The 15,826-nt window shown below is 37.3% G+C and overlaps 1 protein-coding gene across 4 annotated transcripts; it reads left to right on the forward strand.

Annotated features, from left to right (window-relative positions):
• Positions 1-108: 108 nt before the first annotated feature.
• dgkab (diacylglycerol kinase, alpha b) lies at positions 109-12,406 on the forward strand. 4 transcript variants are annotated; one of them, XM_066670712.1, is made up of 24 exons: positions 109-233; positions 1,799-1,983; positions 2,147-2,223; positions 2,837-2,981; positions 3,067-3,141; positions 4,050-4,099; positions 4,250-4,324; positions 5,011-5,127; positions 5,510-5,654; positions 6,386-6,474; positions 6,820-6,930; positions 7,102-7,200; positions 7,522-7,593; positions 7,741-7,814; positions 7,902-7,976; positions 8,065-8,150; positions 8,244-8,333; positions 8,637-8,797; positions 9,224-9,288; positions 10,156-10,246; positions 10,877-11,063; positions 11,362-11,482; positions 11,632-11,692; positions 11,985-12,406. In XM_066670712.1, the coding sequence occupies exons 2-24, from the start codon at positions 1,908-1,910 to the stop codon at positions 12,063-12,065; spliced, it is 2,223 nt and encodes a 740-aa protein (XP_066526809.1). In that variant the 5' UTR covers positions 109-233; positions 1,799-1,907; the 3' UTR covers positions 12,066-12,406. The 4 variants fall into 4 exon arrangements, with proteins under 4 accessions (XP_066526809.1, XP_066526810.1, XP_066526811.1 ...); XM_066670713.1 differs by having other exon boundaries at positions 5,510-5,627; XM_066670714.1 differs by lacking the exons at positions 109-233; positions 1,799-1,983; positions 2,147-2,223; ... (3 more) ...; positions 4,250-4,324; positions 5,011-5,127 and adding an exon at positions 5,209-5,302.
• The last annotated feature ends 3,420 nt before the right edge of the window (positions 12,407-15,826 follow it).

Consider the following 15,826-nt stretch of genomic DNA (forward strand, 5'->3'; position numbering starts at 1 on the left):
TAATTCATCTTCTGTAGCTGCTTCCTCTCGATCAGGGTTGGGTTGGGTCCACACTCACAAACTTTTGGGAGGAAATGAATGGACCTTGAGGAACCCCAGACAGAAGAGGTGAGACACAAAACCCTGTACAGAGCTGTGTCCAGAGGTGAAAAGATGAAGAGGTGAAGAGATGAAGCTGTGTTGTAGTGTTACCTCCTGTTGCACCATTCTGCCATATTCCTGAAATCAACCAGGTTTTTACCTTTATTTTGAACTTATTATTCACTGTAGTGTTCTTCAGCTTAACAAATGTATTTATATGAGGGTTGATAGGGGTGTGTGCCAGTTGTTATTACTTTTATAATATCAATATTATTAACATTGTTTCATATATATTTAGTGATTTATATTTGTCTCCTTTATGTTGAAATGATATTCACCAGGAGACATCCAGTTAAATCTGCAAACATCACCTTGTCTGTTCTGCTTGATCATTTCCCAACAACTCATTACAGCAACCTGACGATAATCCCTTCAGTAATCCTGAGTAATGGCTGTGTTCCAGTAGAAAACGGTTTGCAACGGTTCATTGTGAAATCCTCTACAATTGTTTGTATTGAACACTGCACAGAACTAGAGCTCTAAGTACACAAAGTCAGTAACTGTCCAAGTAACGTTATACATCAAATATATTAATTAATTTAGTCATTTTACAATTACAAAAAGGTCATGTAAATCTAACTAACCCTTGAGGAAAATGTGTTTGTACGAGACTCAGAAGTCAGAGTTAGTAAGAAACCTTTTTAAACATTGCATTCTCATTGAATGCACCTTTGAGTTCCATTGAGTTAATCCTGACACTAATCCCTCCATTCACTTTACTGGACAGCTTTTGCGCAGCATCAAGGTAAAGGAATGCAATTCTTTATTATTGTTTTATTGAAGCAGATGGAAAAGGGCAATTTGTGGACTACTTACACCATGGGTCAATGGCATTTTCAAATGATTTTCTATGTGAAGCCCATTGAAATATGCCATTTTTACATGACTGGGGGTACCCACAATTTTACACTGAGGTGGAGTTTGCTACTCTCATTTGTCAAAATTTACAATATAATTCAGTGGCTGAGGTTTAAACAAAGTGTTGGAGGGTGATTTGGTTTGTTATTGTGGGAAATGCTCTGTTAAAGAGACTCCCACATTTTCAGAACTTTTCACAGATGTGGTGAATGGAGCCAGACCTCTGGGCAGATTATTGCACATAAAAGCCCTTAAATCTCCCAATTATTTATAAAAGTCTTTAGACTGTTGTAGGTCACTGGTTGTATCTGTGCTGTATTATTTATGGAGACATCTGGTTCCATTCCCCACTGCTGTGAACAAGCCCAACAATTTCTCTGTAATCAAACAAATTACACCAACAAACTTTCTAAGAATTTTGTACATTTCACACATAGGTTTATGCCGTTTTTATGCAAATATTAATTTATTGAAAAATGGTAGAATTTGCCTTTACGTTACACAAACCAGAGGCGTTATGTTAAAGAACAGGTCAATGATGCCATGACTGCACTACAAAATATATTTATCTGAATATGCTTTTGTGTGTATTATTTGTGTGTATTAACTGTGTCGCTGCCAATTTGACCAGGTCTCCTTGTAAAAGAGATAAGTGATTCTCAGTGAGACTAACCTGGTTAAATAAAGATCACATTTAGAAGACAAAAGAATACTGTAATTGGGAAATTTTCATATGTGAAGTTTCTTATGTTTGTAATGTGACACTGAACATCACACTTACATACATACTCCTCCTCAGCTTACAGTGCTTCGTGAATGAGGCACAATACATCAGAACAGAGCAGAACTCATTGACACAAGGCAGTTTTGCCTCTCAGTCCACAGCCAGGGTGCAAAACTCCTTGGACATGGCATCTGTATCTGCAACAGATCCCAGTGGATTGAGCCCGGTGGACTTCATTCAGCTTCAGGAGTATATGGAGTGTAAGTCTTTACTTTAACCTGGATCTTACTCTTGCAGTCAGATGAATCAGTCATTAATTTAATGTTCATTCATTCGCTTAAATAATGCCAATGTTTAAGAAGCTTTTTCAGTGTCAAAAAAAGCATTTCCACTGTCACATGCCTACACTGTATTTACTTTCAGACAGCGGTATGAAGGTGAAAGATGTGATGAAAGACTTTAATGCTGGAGGAAAGCTGGCCCACCACAGGTTTGGCGAGGTAAGCTTAGAAATGATAAGTCAGCGTATAGATTCATTTTAATCACATGGTTTTATTACATAAGGGAAGAATTTCTTCAAGTTCTCCATAAAATTCAGTGTGTGAGATTTCATCAAAATGACGGAGAGTGTTTAGTGTGAACTAGTTGATTGTAAAGAAATCCAGCACTATACACTCTACAGCTGACACTGGCCTTCCTCCAGTCTAAAGGGTGTCATATGGAATGATGATATTTTTAAACATTTTATTTTAAGATAAACTGGAACTATCATTTGTTTTTCTTGAGGTGTTATTCTCTTACAACAATAAAAGATTCATAGCTGAGGTTCATCCAGAAAATAATTGGTTTGGTTTATTATTAGTGTGGACCTGTTTTTGACTCAGTTCACCTGCAGTGGAGGATTAGTGGATGGCAGATTAATGTGTCATTAGAAATATTACAGTTAAATTGTACAGTAAAATTGCTTTTAAACATAGTTTAAACTGGGGATGAAATGAATGATTTTGAAATGAGAATGAAGTCAGTTAACATTAATAAATGAATACTTAATCCACTGATGTACAAGTCATTAATCATTGTCCTCTTCTTTTTTTTTGTTTTACTCCTCCTCAGCGTATCGATGTGGAAGGATTCTCTCTGTTTCTGAAGGCTTATCTGGAAGTGGATGATTTTCCCCCTGATCTCTCTCAGCGTCTGTATCAGTATTTTCAAAGCTCTGAACATCACCTTCCTGACCCCAGTTTTCAGCCCAGAGACGGTCCGTGAAATAACGGCTATAAACTAATTCAGCATCCAGTCTTTCTTCCGAAATGTGTGTTTCATGTGTGTTTTTCTTCTTTCAGGTGGAGTTTGTTTGAAAGACGTGTCATGTTATTTCTCTGTTCTGGAGGATGGAAATCCCAGGGACAAGCTCGAGTGTGAGTAGCTTATGTAAAGTGTGTCTGCAGTAGAAATGTGTGTAGGAGATAAATTCCCTGGATTTTAGGCCGTGTGATGTTGTGTGCCAAACATGGAACACTTATAAAATCAATACTGTGTCCGTCTGGTTCAGAGTGTCTGTGTCCTTTTAAGCATTGTGCTGTAGGTTATTATAATAAACGAGGACATAATTATCACATAAACATCAGTGAGGTCAGGTTCTGCATCACAAATGTCACTCTAACACACACCAAAATTACTGGATGAAGCTCATCATTCCAGAGTACACAGTCCTACTGCTCCACAGCCCAGTGCTTTCTGGGTAATGTAGAGGACACAATCCATGGACCGTAAACTGGTTTGTTCAGGAATAACATGTGAGTTGCACTTTTTAGCCAATAAAATGTAAGAATAGTAACTAATCACATTGATAATCACAACTTACTGCTCCTTATAAAAAATATAATATATATATAAAAATATATTGAGTCTGAATTATTTGTTGCTGTGTATTATTGGGATATTTTTGGAGGTTGTTGTCTGAGAGAATGTGAACTGACCCAGTGACTGGAAGAATATTGATCAGAATCACAGAGGTCAACAATATTGCTTTTAACACTTTGTTAGCCATGTTTGATCTATTGGCACTGGCTTGAAAAGTCAGTTCAATAACACACACTATACTTGGTCAGTGCTCAAATAAAATACAACAAAAGCTATGTTTACGTCTGAATGATAGTATCTTTTAACTAAAGAAAATACCCAGAAATAAATGAATTTACTAAACTTTACTAAACTGAACTCAACTCTGTATATATTTGATGCTTTTCATTCAAATAAATGTAATATTTCATTCCTGTCATTCATTTTTTTGAAAATGATCTTAAGTTATACAATTTTTCCACAGTTACTTTTAAACTTTACGACCAGAATGGGAACGGACTGCTCGAGAGCTCGGTGAGCGTAGTGATTATACTTTATATTTTAGGTTATAAGAGTAAGAAATAGATATGCAGATGTTTATAATGAGTTTCTATATTAATTACGTTCACTTTGTTCAGTAGTCAGTGCTGTATATAGTTTATATTTTGATTATTTCCTCCTCAGGAAGTTGATAAGATCATCACTCAGATGATGAGAGCTGCAGATTATCTGGGGTGGGATGTGACTGAACTCAAACCAGTAAGTTTCTGAACAAGATCTTTGTTTTATTTTGATACAGAGCAACCACAGAAGAAACAGTCTATTTGAGCTGCCAGATTTTACTCACTAAAAGAGACATGTAAACTGTAGGAGTACATAGGATATGATATAAAACATCAGGCGTAGCATTTAGACCTCAGTCTTGTTTGTACACTCACTGTCCATTCTCTCGGCTCCAATAACTATAAAGGAGCACTTTGTTGTTCTACAATTACTTACTGGAGTCCGTCAGTGACACTAATGTGGTGGCGATGTGTTGGAGATGTATTAGTGTGTGTTGCATCAGTGTTAGTGGATCAATAGCAGTGCTGCTGAAATTTTTAAAGCCCTCAGGCCAACTGCTGGATTGAAAATGGCCCAACAACTAAACATTTCTACTGCCCAAATACTACCTGCATTCTGATGATTCTGTAGGGGTCCTTTCTATTGAAGCAAAGAGGGTGGAGCAACAGATTGACTACAGTAATGTATTAGTAGAAATACACAGTGCATGTGTACAGTCAGTGGATCAGTGTATTGCGTTGTTTTTAGGTTTTTTCCCCTCAAATGTAATAAGTAATTCTTATTAAGTAAGTCTCTCTCTCTCTCTCTCTCTCTCTCTCTCTCTCTCTCTCTCTCTCTCTCTCCCTCTCTCCCTCTCTCTGTGGGTGTTTGTGATTTTTCAGGCCCTTCAGGAGATGATGGCAGCCATAGATGCAGACAGTAATGGTACAGTGACTCAGCAGGAGTGGATCCAAGGAGGAATGAACAATGTCCCTCTGCTTGTGCTGCTTGGACTAAAGGCAAGCACTTACTCTTACACTTTGTGGCCCAAAGTTTGTGAACACTTGCTCATCCAACCTTACCTCTGAAATGAAGCTTGGGGATGGTGACCTTAGGCTCATGTGCAGCTGCTCCAGAGCATCCCATGACATTTCATTCTTTACTGCAGAGAATATACGAAGGTTAATGAGCAAGGTAATTGACCCTTTTTTTTTTACACATTTATTTTCTCTAATTCCCTTCAGTTTGAACTTGACCTGGAAAATGGTGAAGTCTTAAATATTTCTCCTGAATTGAACTTTTCTTAAGTATCCTTTTTTTTGTCTTGTATTTATTTACCCGTTTCAGCATGGTTTCAGACTCTGCATCCTGTGTTTACTCTGGTAATTCTGTGCTTCACAGATGGCAGAGAAAGATGGGCAGCATGTTTGGAGAATGAAGCACTTTAACAGACCCACCTACTGCTTTGTTTGTCAGAACATGCTGCTGGGGCTTCGCAAACAGGGCCTGTCCTGCTCCGGTGCGATTACATCACTTTGGTCATCTGGTATTTGATTGTAAAATCAGTTTGACGTGAGAAGGAGGGCAATACTGTGTCTTTCTCTTTGATTTTAGGAATGGTCTATTTTTCTATATGATTTTAAGTATTGTTTGTGTGTGTGTGTGTGTGTGTGTGTGTGTGTGTGTGTGTGTGTGTGTGTGTGTGTGTGTGTGTGTGTGTGTGTGTGTGTCTGTGGCACGCCTGCAAACACAATATCTCTTTATGAGGAAATAAAGAAGTAGTCCCTGTGTTTAACCACCAGAGGGCACTTTCAAATTCACATCAGTGCTTTCCATTTAGCTTGTGTTTCAAACGGTTGAAACTGGGCTGCTTCAATCAAACATTGGCCTTCTGTATGCATCTGAGTCAATTAACTAAACCATTAATTAATAATAAAGCGTAAAAATGACAGTTGCCCTTATAGCTCTAAATACATGTGCCATGTTTTCTTGACTTTCTCTGTGAAAATAAGTGCAGAACCCTCTTACACATGGCACAATTCAGCAACATTTCTATTGACTATGATCTTGACCTGAATGTAAAAAAATAATGCACGCAGTATAAAATGTGCAATGACTGAATTTTGTACAGGGCTTTTATTTTTATCAGTATATTAAAATCAGCAAGCAAAGAGTAAGTAAAAACAGTGTTAAACATGTTCAGTTTTCAAAACATAACCAGGGTAATCGTTATAATACACATTATAATGGTTCTCTTCTCTTTTCTGTGCTTTACAGTTTGTAAATGTACAGTTCATAGTCACTGCGCCAACAAATATACTTCTCCATGCGCTTCAACGTTTGTCAGAAACAAAGAAGAAATCGGGGTAAGGCTTATTCCTTTAGTGTCTTTAACACACAATTACACTGATTTTTTTATTTTTATTTTTAGTTTGAGCTTATTATGTGTGCATTTGGCTCCTGCTGGTGTGGGTATCCTCTCTCTCAGTGAGGCACAAAAATATTACTATTGTTAATTGCTTTGTTAATATTGACTGGGCCATGGAAAAGTTTTGTACACTTGATTTTTTTTCTGAATATTTCAAGGCCCCTTCCCTTAATCCCTTGTTTTATTTAACCAGGCAAGTCACGAAGCAAATGTAATTATTTACAATGTGTTCAATGTTTACAATGTGTTTATAAAGTGTTCTTTTCTTATATTTTGTCCTCAGGTTTCGGTTCATGACTGGGTGAGTGCTGACTGTGACTCTAACAAATGTGAGATCTGCCACAAAAAAATAAAAGCACTGATGGGGAAACGCTGTGTTTGGTGTCATTTGACGGTGAGTGAGACACAGTGAGACAGTGAGTGCTGCTTTGGGTTTTCTCCCTCTCAGTGAGGCACAAAATTATTGTAAATATCACTATATTTCAGACTAGACTGGGTAATGTTCGGGCACCATTGCGACCTGCTCAGAAAATTTGTGTACAGCTGTGTTTCTTCTGATTTTCAGCGCCACACTGAGTGTGTGTCCATGGGCTCCTTGAACTGTGACTGTGGGGCTCTGAAAGATCACATCCTCCCTCCGTGGGCCATTTGTTCCGTAAGCAAAGTACGGGAAGCGTTAATAAGAGATTACAGGCCAGGAATACGGTGATGTATCCAACCCACAAATATAAAATAACCACGAGCTATGAATTAAAAATATTTACCTGCAATTTTGGACAAGCTTTTATAAAACAGATAAAATTCCAATCATTCCAGCTGTAGTAGTAATGACTTTATAGAACCTCATCACAGTACTTCAATTCAGACTGTGTTACTAATGTGAAATGATATTTTATTTAATCTTGTAATGTGTAAAATGTCAGTGAAGGTCCCCTATTTCAGTTTTGACATGTTATTACTTGTCCTCTGTTTGCCTTCATCCCAGAGAAATGGTGGCTCTCACTGTCTGGAGGAGAGTGACCTTGTCAATATTACCTCTGACGGACACTTTCTACAGGTGAGGGCTGTAATTACTGGACAGTAGAGAACATTTTATACGTAACAAATCCTTTTGGTTCATCCATCTGCTTTATGTTATCTATATTTCAGCCAATAGTTCTTATGATAATTATTAATACTGTACTTTGCCTCTTTCCTTTGGCAGATATTCCCTGTTCCTGACACTAATCCTCTGCTGGTGTTTGTGAACCCCAAAAGTGGAGGGAAACAGGGGGAGAGGTTAGACCTTAACATTTCCTGTTGTAATATTAACATATTATTAAATATCCTTCTTCATTGTGTTTGTTAATTTTCTTTTTGCTGCAGAGTGTTGAGGAAATTTCAGTATTTCCTTAATCCACGACAAGTCTACAATCTGTTAAATGGAGGCCCAAACCCTGGGTAAAACCCTTTAAATGTACGATACCGTTTCAGACGGCGGATATTTACATTATGACCATACTTTTACATGCGTTTTGTGTGTTTTTAGGCTTCACTTCTTCCGAAATCTTCAGAGATACAGGATCTTGGTGTGTGGAGGTGATGGCACTGTGGGCTGGGTCCTAGATGCCATTGGTAGAACAGCAATACACTCATAAAAAAAGAGCACAAAAGCTCTCAGTGTAAGGATTAAGACACATTGCTCCATGTTGATATATCTTTCCACAGATAAAGCAGATATGGCTGTAAATCCTCCAGTGGCTATTCTGCCATTGGGGACAGGGAATGACCTGGCTCGCTGTCTCCGCTGGGGAGGAGGTAAGGGAATGATTAATAGTTTTCCAGAAGAGAGACAGGAACCGCATTATAAATGTGATAATTGAATGTTTTTCCATTATTCTATACAGTGCACCTCAGTTGAAGGGAAGAATCTAACAGCTTTGTAGTCCTAGACTGAAACAGTTAATGCTCCATAGGGTGGGTCCCCCACATGAGGACTGCTATGTTAATGTTGAGCACTGAATCTCAGATTCATGAGGGCCATTAGATGTCAGTCTAATGACGAATAAGAAGAATCACTGGAGGACATGACCGATTGCTCCTCTACTGATGTCTGTGTAGGATACGAGGGATCTGATCTGACAGAAATTCTCCGGGAGATTGAAGAGAGTGCGATGGTGAAGATGGACCGATGGAGGATGCAGGTGATTCCAAAAGATGAGAACGAAGATGGAGATCCTCTGCCAAGTGAAATCATCAACAATTACTTCTCCATTGGAGTGGTGCGTTCCTTTGTATAAAACTGTTGCCAGAAAATAGTGTAGAGATGTGCTGAACTAATCTAAAACATGGGAATCAGAGCCTGTGAATGTACAGTTTAATGAAACAGAACTGGTTATGTTAAGCCAGATCCAGTTCTGGTTCAGTTCTAGCAAATACTAGTTCAAATTAAACCATTCCATCCAGGGTCCAGAAACACATGTTGATAGGTTGATTGGCTGTATAAAATTGTTCACAGCTGTGAGAGTGTGAGTGACTGGATGAGTGTGTGATGCCCTGTCCAGGGTGTGTTCCTGTCATTTCTTGATGACGTGTAGAATATGTTTTTTTAACTCATCTGACTTTAGTCTAGTTTATGTTTCATGGAATATTAGTTAGAGCTTGCAGTTTTTATTTTGTAAATGCATTCATAATTTCTCTGTTTACAGGATGCATCTATAGCACACCGTTTCCACACAATGAGAGAAAAACACCCACAGAAATTCAACAGCAGGTATCAGTAAATTTATTCATGTAATCAGATCCCAGACCAGGTGGTTCACATGACATGCACAGACAAATCTTTGTGTACGTCTGCTCTTCCAACATTTAATTAGAAATGAAGCACATTCTTCAAGAATTATCGCCTTCTTTTCTTCAGTAACTTCTTCTGCTCTTCTAAGAAGAGGCTTATGACTTGGTGTAAGAAAATCTCTGGAAGGATTTGATGGCATTCGGCCATAAGTGACATTACGGACTGACTTAGGATAATTAGTTCATGTTCACAAATCGTTCCAAAGGTAGTGTCCTTAGCTCATTCTCTCCATGTGCACAGTGTAGTTCTACAATTACAGACTATAGTCCATCTGTTGCTCTGCATACTTTGTTTCCCCCTGTCACCATGTTCTTTAATGACCAGGACCCCCCAGGACATCCAGAGAGCAAGAGGTATTTAAGTGGTGGATCATTCCTAGCACTGACATAGTGGTGGTGTGTTAGTGTGTTGACCAAATATATCCTGCCAACATCACCCTGTGACCACTGACAGCACAACACACACCACCACTACGTCACTGTCGCTGCAGCTTCGAGAAGGATCCACTACCCAATTCATACCTGCTCTGTGGTGGTCCTATGGGGCTTTTGACTACTAAGGAACAGGGCCAAAGGGGCAAACAAAATATGCAGTGCAATAGATAGAATACACTCTGTAACTGTAGAACTACAAAGTGCTCCTGTGGTCAGTGTGGTCAGTAGCACTGAGAGAATGGACAGTGAGTGTAAAAACAAGGTACTCGTAATGTTATAGTTGACTGATGAATATGTTGTAGTGGGTTTTTAATTATAATTTCTATATTTTTTGTTTGTTTGTTTGTTAAAGAGCTAAGAATAAGCTCTGGTACTTTGAGCTGGCCACTTCTGAGACAATATCAGCTTCCTGCAAGAACCTCAGGGAGTGCCTCAGTATTCAGGTATAACCTGTTAAGGTGTAATCTGAGAATGAAATATTTTTAAATGGTAAAAGAAATGTTCTGCTCTTTAGTCTAGAGTAATTGTCTGCTACGGTACATTTAAATTACACAGCACAGTAGTGATGGCAGTGTTATATAGTTACAACATTACAAACTTAAATACAGTCACTCCATTACATTCAGTTGTTACCATGAGGTGTTCATTAATTATGTATTGAATTACATTTTACTTTTAGGAGCATCTATATTTTGCTCATACAGAGTATTTACTAAATCAATCATTGTATGATCTTTTTTTAAACTAAGAAGACGTATCATATCAAAATGAAAGTGAATTTTTGATGAGGTGGATTGCTTATACATTGTTAGACTTCAGTGATCATTCTAAGTGTAAAGACTAGACCTAAAGCGAGTAAGTACCAAAGAAGAAGCTAAAAAGAGCACTGTCTCGATTTAAACATGGCTCAATTTGTGCAAGTTTGAGTTCTTCTGAAATGGACACCATCTTTGAGCACAGTAAAGTTGATATTTAAACTTTGTTTAGACTCTAGTCATGATTAGTTTGTGTTCAAAGGTGTTGGCATTGATTTTGTCTCAGTATATGGTGCTATTGTCTTCTGTAATCATCAGTGTTGTGGTGTTCCCCTGGATCTGAGTGCCATTTCTTTGGAGGGCATCGCCATTCTGAATATTCCCAGCATGCACGGTGGCTCTAACCTGTGGGGTGAGACGAAGAAGAACGAGGAAAGCCACAAAGATGAAGGACATTTCCCTCAGGTCATCACTGACAGTGAGGTCCTGGAGACCAGCTCTCAGGGTAAATACTCCAAATAATGTCCTCTCAACAGCTGATTATGTTTCTATACTGTACCCTGTGTTTTACTAGTAGCTAAGTTTTGCTGTGAATTAAATTTTTTTTTTACATTTTCAGTCAGTGGCAGAAAAGTAAGAATTAAATTAGTTGAAATATTAAATATTCATATATTGTATGAAACTAATGAATATATTATTTATTAGTAAACAGAAGTATTAATTAATGGCTTAAACTGGAATAAAACTAGTGAAAATGATTAAACCAATATATTTTTTCTTTATTATTATGTTATTTTGTGTAGACATAAGTGATAAACTTCTGGAAGTGATTGGACTGGAGGGAGCAATGGAGATGGGTCAGATTTACACTGGCCTGAAGAGTAAAGGACATCGCCTCGCTCAGACCACTCAAATCATGATCAAGTATGTCTAACTTAACATGGGGGGAGGCAGCTGTACTGAAGTGCAACTGAAAACCTGCCAAATATATTGACCAAATTCACTCATTAGAATGGCTGTCTGGATACTTTACACACAGTGTATCTGCCACTCACTGGTTATTTCCCTTTCAGGACAAAAAAAGCTTTGCCAATGCAGATCGATGGTGAACCTTGGATGCAGCCACCGTGTGCAGTAAGTCTGTGTGAACTTGTGTTGTTTAAAAAAGCAGAACATAATTTTAAAAATCAAAAATAACAGTTTTTTGTGTAGCACTAAAACTGAACCAGTTTACGCTCCATGGAGTGGGTCCCTCTTGTGGAGTTGGCAATGTTTAAATTATCTGAATCCCTGATACATCCAGGACATTAAGTGTCAGAATAACTGCTGTTTCAAAACAAATCATTAGAAAAATGTACTTATTGCATCTTTAAGTATAATAAATGCACTCTTTTGCTTATCCTTTCTTTAATCCTTGTCTCTACAGATACACATCACACACAAAAACCAGGTCAATATGCTGATGGCTCCTCCTGTAAAATCCTCCGGATTCTTTCACCATAAGTAAACAAAAATTCTTTAGTAATCTCTTGCAGCTGAGAAGGACCAAGCTTGGACCAAGTAATATTTATGTGAAAATAGATTTCCAGTTTAATTTTTTGGTGGAAAAATACTGCAAACAAAATCTGACATTTTAGACTGTGTTAGACTCCATTGATTTAGATTAGATTGTACTATAATCTGAGTCTTTATTTATTTCAGTTTCATTTCCGTGTATTGAAATATATAGTCTTTTACACATTTGAAACCTATATTGGGAATAAATATACTAAGTCTTAGGTTCAAAAAAACCAAAATGTTAAAACTATTAATGGTTTTACCTGCAAATGGTCTTTTTTTCTTCTTCTCATCTACTCCACATTTATTTCTTGCTGTTTGTTTGTTTGCTGTTCTGTAACTCCACATCACCATACATTTCTATGTGTTCATATTTCAGAAACTAAACATTCCAGAAATATTCATATTTCAGAAACAATAAATATAAGTCTACTCTGAAACATGCATCTGGATTATTAAAATATGTCATAAGAGTTACTAAAATTGGTTTACATTTTTACCTACAGTCACATTTATACCTTACAAAGCTCTGTGTCTTTGTGTCTGAGAGTACAATTGGCCTCACTTTCTCTGAATGTGTCACTTTCTCTGATATGTCAGAGGTGGCATGCTGAGGTCCAGTAATGTAGTATTAGCTGTGGTTACATACCGTCACATACAGTAGGGAAAATACAGAGAATTGGTCACAAGGCCAAATAATTTTTCACTAACCTCATCTGCAGTTGTCTGAGGCAGTCAAGGAGCAGTTTAGTGAGCCAGGAAGCTCCAAACAGCTGCTGTTGATGGAATGAATAAACTTCAAATCCCTCCCTCTCTGCTGTGCAGATCTTTAAGAAAAGTGCTGACAACCCAATGCAAACAATATCAGACTTGTGGTCATGCTCTGAGGAGTTCAAATGTACTATGGCAACACTGTTATATACAGCTGTGTCTCTATACGAGTTCAGCATACATAGGCGGCTTTGTAAGTCAAAGGGGCATTAAGCAATTTTTACAACCATAAAGTAGCAAACAATATTTGTCAGTCTGATTGTTTATTATTTATACTTTCATAACTCCAATGACATGAAAAATCAAATTGATTTTTAGTACCTGATTGAACTAGGAAATGCTACAAAGATCGGGTCCCCCACATTGGCCAGCCATGTTTAAAATAGGTTCATTGCTCAATCTCTGATACATCCAAACCATGAGGTGTCAGGGTAATAGCTGTTTCATAATGTAGAGAACAATCAGTGTATACAATGGCAGCCTTTAAATAGCATAATAATGCTATAATTAATATGATAAAAATTTGACCTGAAACTAGCTTAGCTGGATAGCATGCGAATGCTTAGGTTGTGAGATTTAAAGAGAAAGTTTAAGAGAGAGTTTATTATCATTATAAGTATTATAATAATATAATATAACATGACATAACTCAAAACTTTTGGATAATAGAATGGGCATATTACAGTCTTTCTGTGTTTAACTTTTTTGTAGATTAGCATAGCTAGCACTAGCTCAAACTATCTATACTCAGACCAAATGTATACACTTTCTGACTGTCTTAACACAATATAAATAATTACAAAAACACTTTTTGAAGCTGTCTATGCAGTGGTGCCTATATAAGCAGTTCAGTAATCACAGTGTAATTGTATACTCTGCTTTATCCCAGCAGTGTCTCCTCAGGGAACGAGCAGCTGACCATCTTGGTTTAAGCTTCACCTTAAAAGCCCCCAGCTCCAAGGAAATTCTCTATGTGTGTTTGAATGTGTGATTACATTGAATCTCTCCTGGGTTTTCTCTCCACACTTTAAAAATAAACCCATGCCCCATTCCTGGCATGGAGACACTCTCAGAAGAGTTAAGAGGCAATTAGTTAGTGAGCTATAGTATCTGGGTGCTTATATAATATGAGCTCAGAGATGCCCAGGCAAGGAGTCGTCTTCTCTGCTGACAAACTTAGGAGAACAGATGATGCTTAAAGTCTTAGTACAGATTAGTGTTTCATAATATTAAATTAATATTATTCCTGAAAGACATATCTTTGAGTTTTTTTAATGTGCAACGTGCCTTAATGAACTGGTTTGCAAAATACTCAATGTTGACGTTTTTATATCCAGATAAGAATTTATATTAAAGTCTCTAGTATGAGTTGTTTTTTTTTTTAGTTTTGACCACAGCACACACACAAAATAGATGTAAACATTTAAGGAAATATATAAAATTGAGACAAATCTTTCCACAGGTAAAAATATGGAATTTGAATGGAATAGAATGTCATTTTTACAGAATACAAGAATTAAAAATATTTCATCAGCGTAATTTCAGATTGCAGTAACACGGATTAATCATTCTTACAGTTAATTTGCTTCTGGTCGAGCTGTGATTTACCACCTCTTTCTCTGTGATTTGAGATGTGGATGAGTCTTGACTTGTTTTGTGGGTGAAACTGTGAGTGTGTTTTCACATCATTCTCTCTCTCTCTCTCTCTCTCTCTCTCTCTCTCTCTCTCTCTCTCTTCCTCCCTGTGTGTGTATGTGAGAGAGAGAGAGAGAAAGGGAGAGAATGTGTGAGTGTGTGGGTGTTTTCACACACACAGCTCAATGAATGTCGTAAACTGCCACGCACCCAGCCCATCTCTATAAGTCTTACGCAACTCAGGAGTGTTTCAAAGCCCAAATATGGTCATTGACTGGTGATATGCTACTATTATGCGTTGTATTGTATTTATTTTTACTTTTTATGTTTATTTTAATAATACTACTTATAAAAATCTCTCTCTTTCTCTCTCTCTCTGCCTATATATATATAATGCATATAAATAAAATGAAAATAAGTGCTCTTTAAGTGTATATTCTTTTACTAGGTTACTACTTTATTTGGTGTGGGGTGTGTTCCCCCCTTGCTCCCAGTGATTCCAGGTAGGCTCCGGATCCACCACGGCCCCGAACTGGACAAGCACTTACAGACTTATTCAGTACATTTGGGATGAGCTTTATTTGTGATTGTGATCCTGAATTAATCTTCCAAAAGTAATGCTCTTCTTGTTGATAACCATCAGATCCTAGAGATCACAGTGACACAGCAGCATCTAGTTCAGAGCCTTCCCAGGATAGAAAAATCTAATCATAAATTCCTGATTTATAACATTTCTTCCAAAAGGTGCACCGGATGACGCACAACTGGAGTCTAAAACCTTTGTTCCTACAGTGTGTAATACACAAATACACTGTATTTAGATGCTGGGCTGTTTGTAATTGGATCACAAAACTGGCTCTGGAGCTCTAGCTTTTTTATTTTAGATGAAAATAATCCAGAAACTAAGAACAGAACAGAATTTCAGTGTTACTTTTATAGCAGTAAATAACTCGCGTAACGGAACCTTTTCTATGGGATTTATTTTAACACTCTCTCCACACAGTAAAAGTGAGCAAATATATAAAAAAAGGGTTAATCCACTCTTATGAACAGCTCTTTATTTTAAGACTTTTGTCATTTTTTCCACTTTCATGTCTCAAGCACATTACTGCACAATAACAGAAGCTGGGTTATCATCATTATTACATAACCTCAGTATGATGCAGTACAATGAGAAAAAAAATCCAGAGTGTAAACTGATTAAATTTAGTGTAGTTACACACTGGATGATCATCTAACAGAAGAATATTTGAATTCCTTGTGTTATATGACTTTGACCCTTTTTTCCTCAAAGGTAAAATATTG

Source organism: Hoplias malabaricus, chromosome 5, assembly GCF_029633855.1.
Source record: "Hoplias malabaricus isolate fHopMal1 chromosome 5, fHopMal1.hap1, whole genome shotgun sequence".
In the NCBI taxonomy this organism is placed as follows: domain Eukaryota; kingdom Metazoa; phylum Chordata; class Actinopteri; order Characiformes; family Erythrinidae; genus Hoplias; species Hoplias malabaricus.

Excerpts from the sequence above, each read along its gene's own strand:
- dgkab (XM_066670712.1), top strand. The coding sequence starts at position 1,908 with ATGGCATCTGTATCTGCAACAGATCCCAGTGGATTGAGCCCGGTGGAC. Across the intron at positions 2,982-3,066 it reads CAGTTTTCAGCCCAGAGACG|GTGGAGTTTGTTTGAAAGAC; the intron begins GTCCGTGAAATA and ends TTCTTCTTTCAG. Across the intron at positions 7,815-7,901 it reads GGAGGGAAACAGGGGGAGAG|AGTGTTGAGGAAATTTCAGT; the intron begins GTTAGACCTTAA and ends TTTTTGCTGCAG.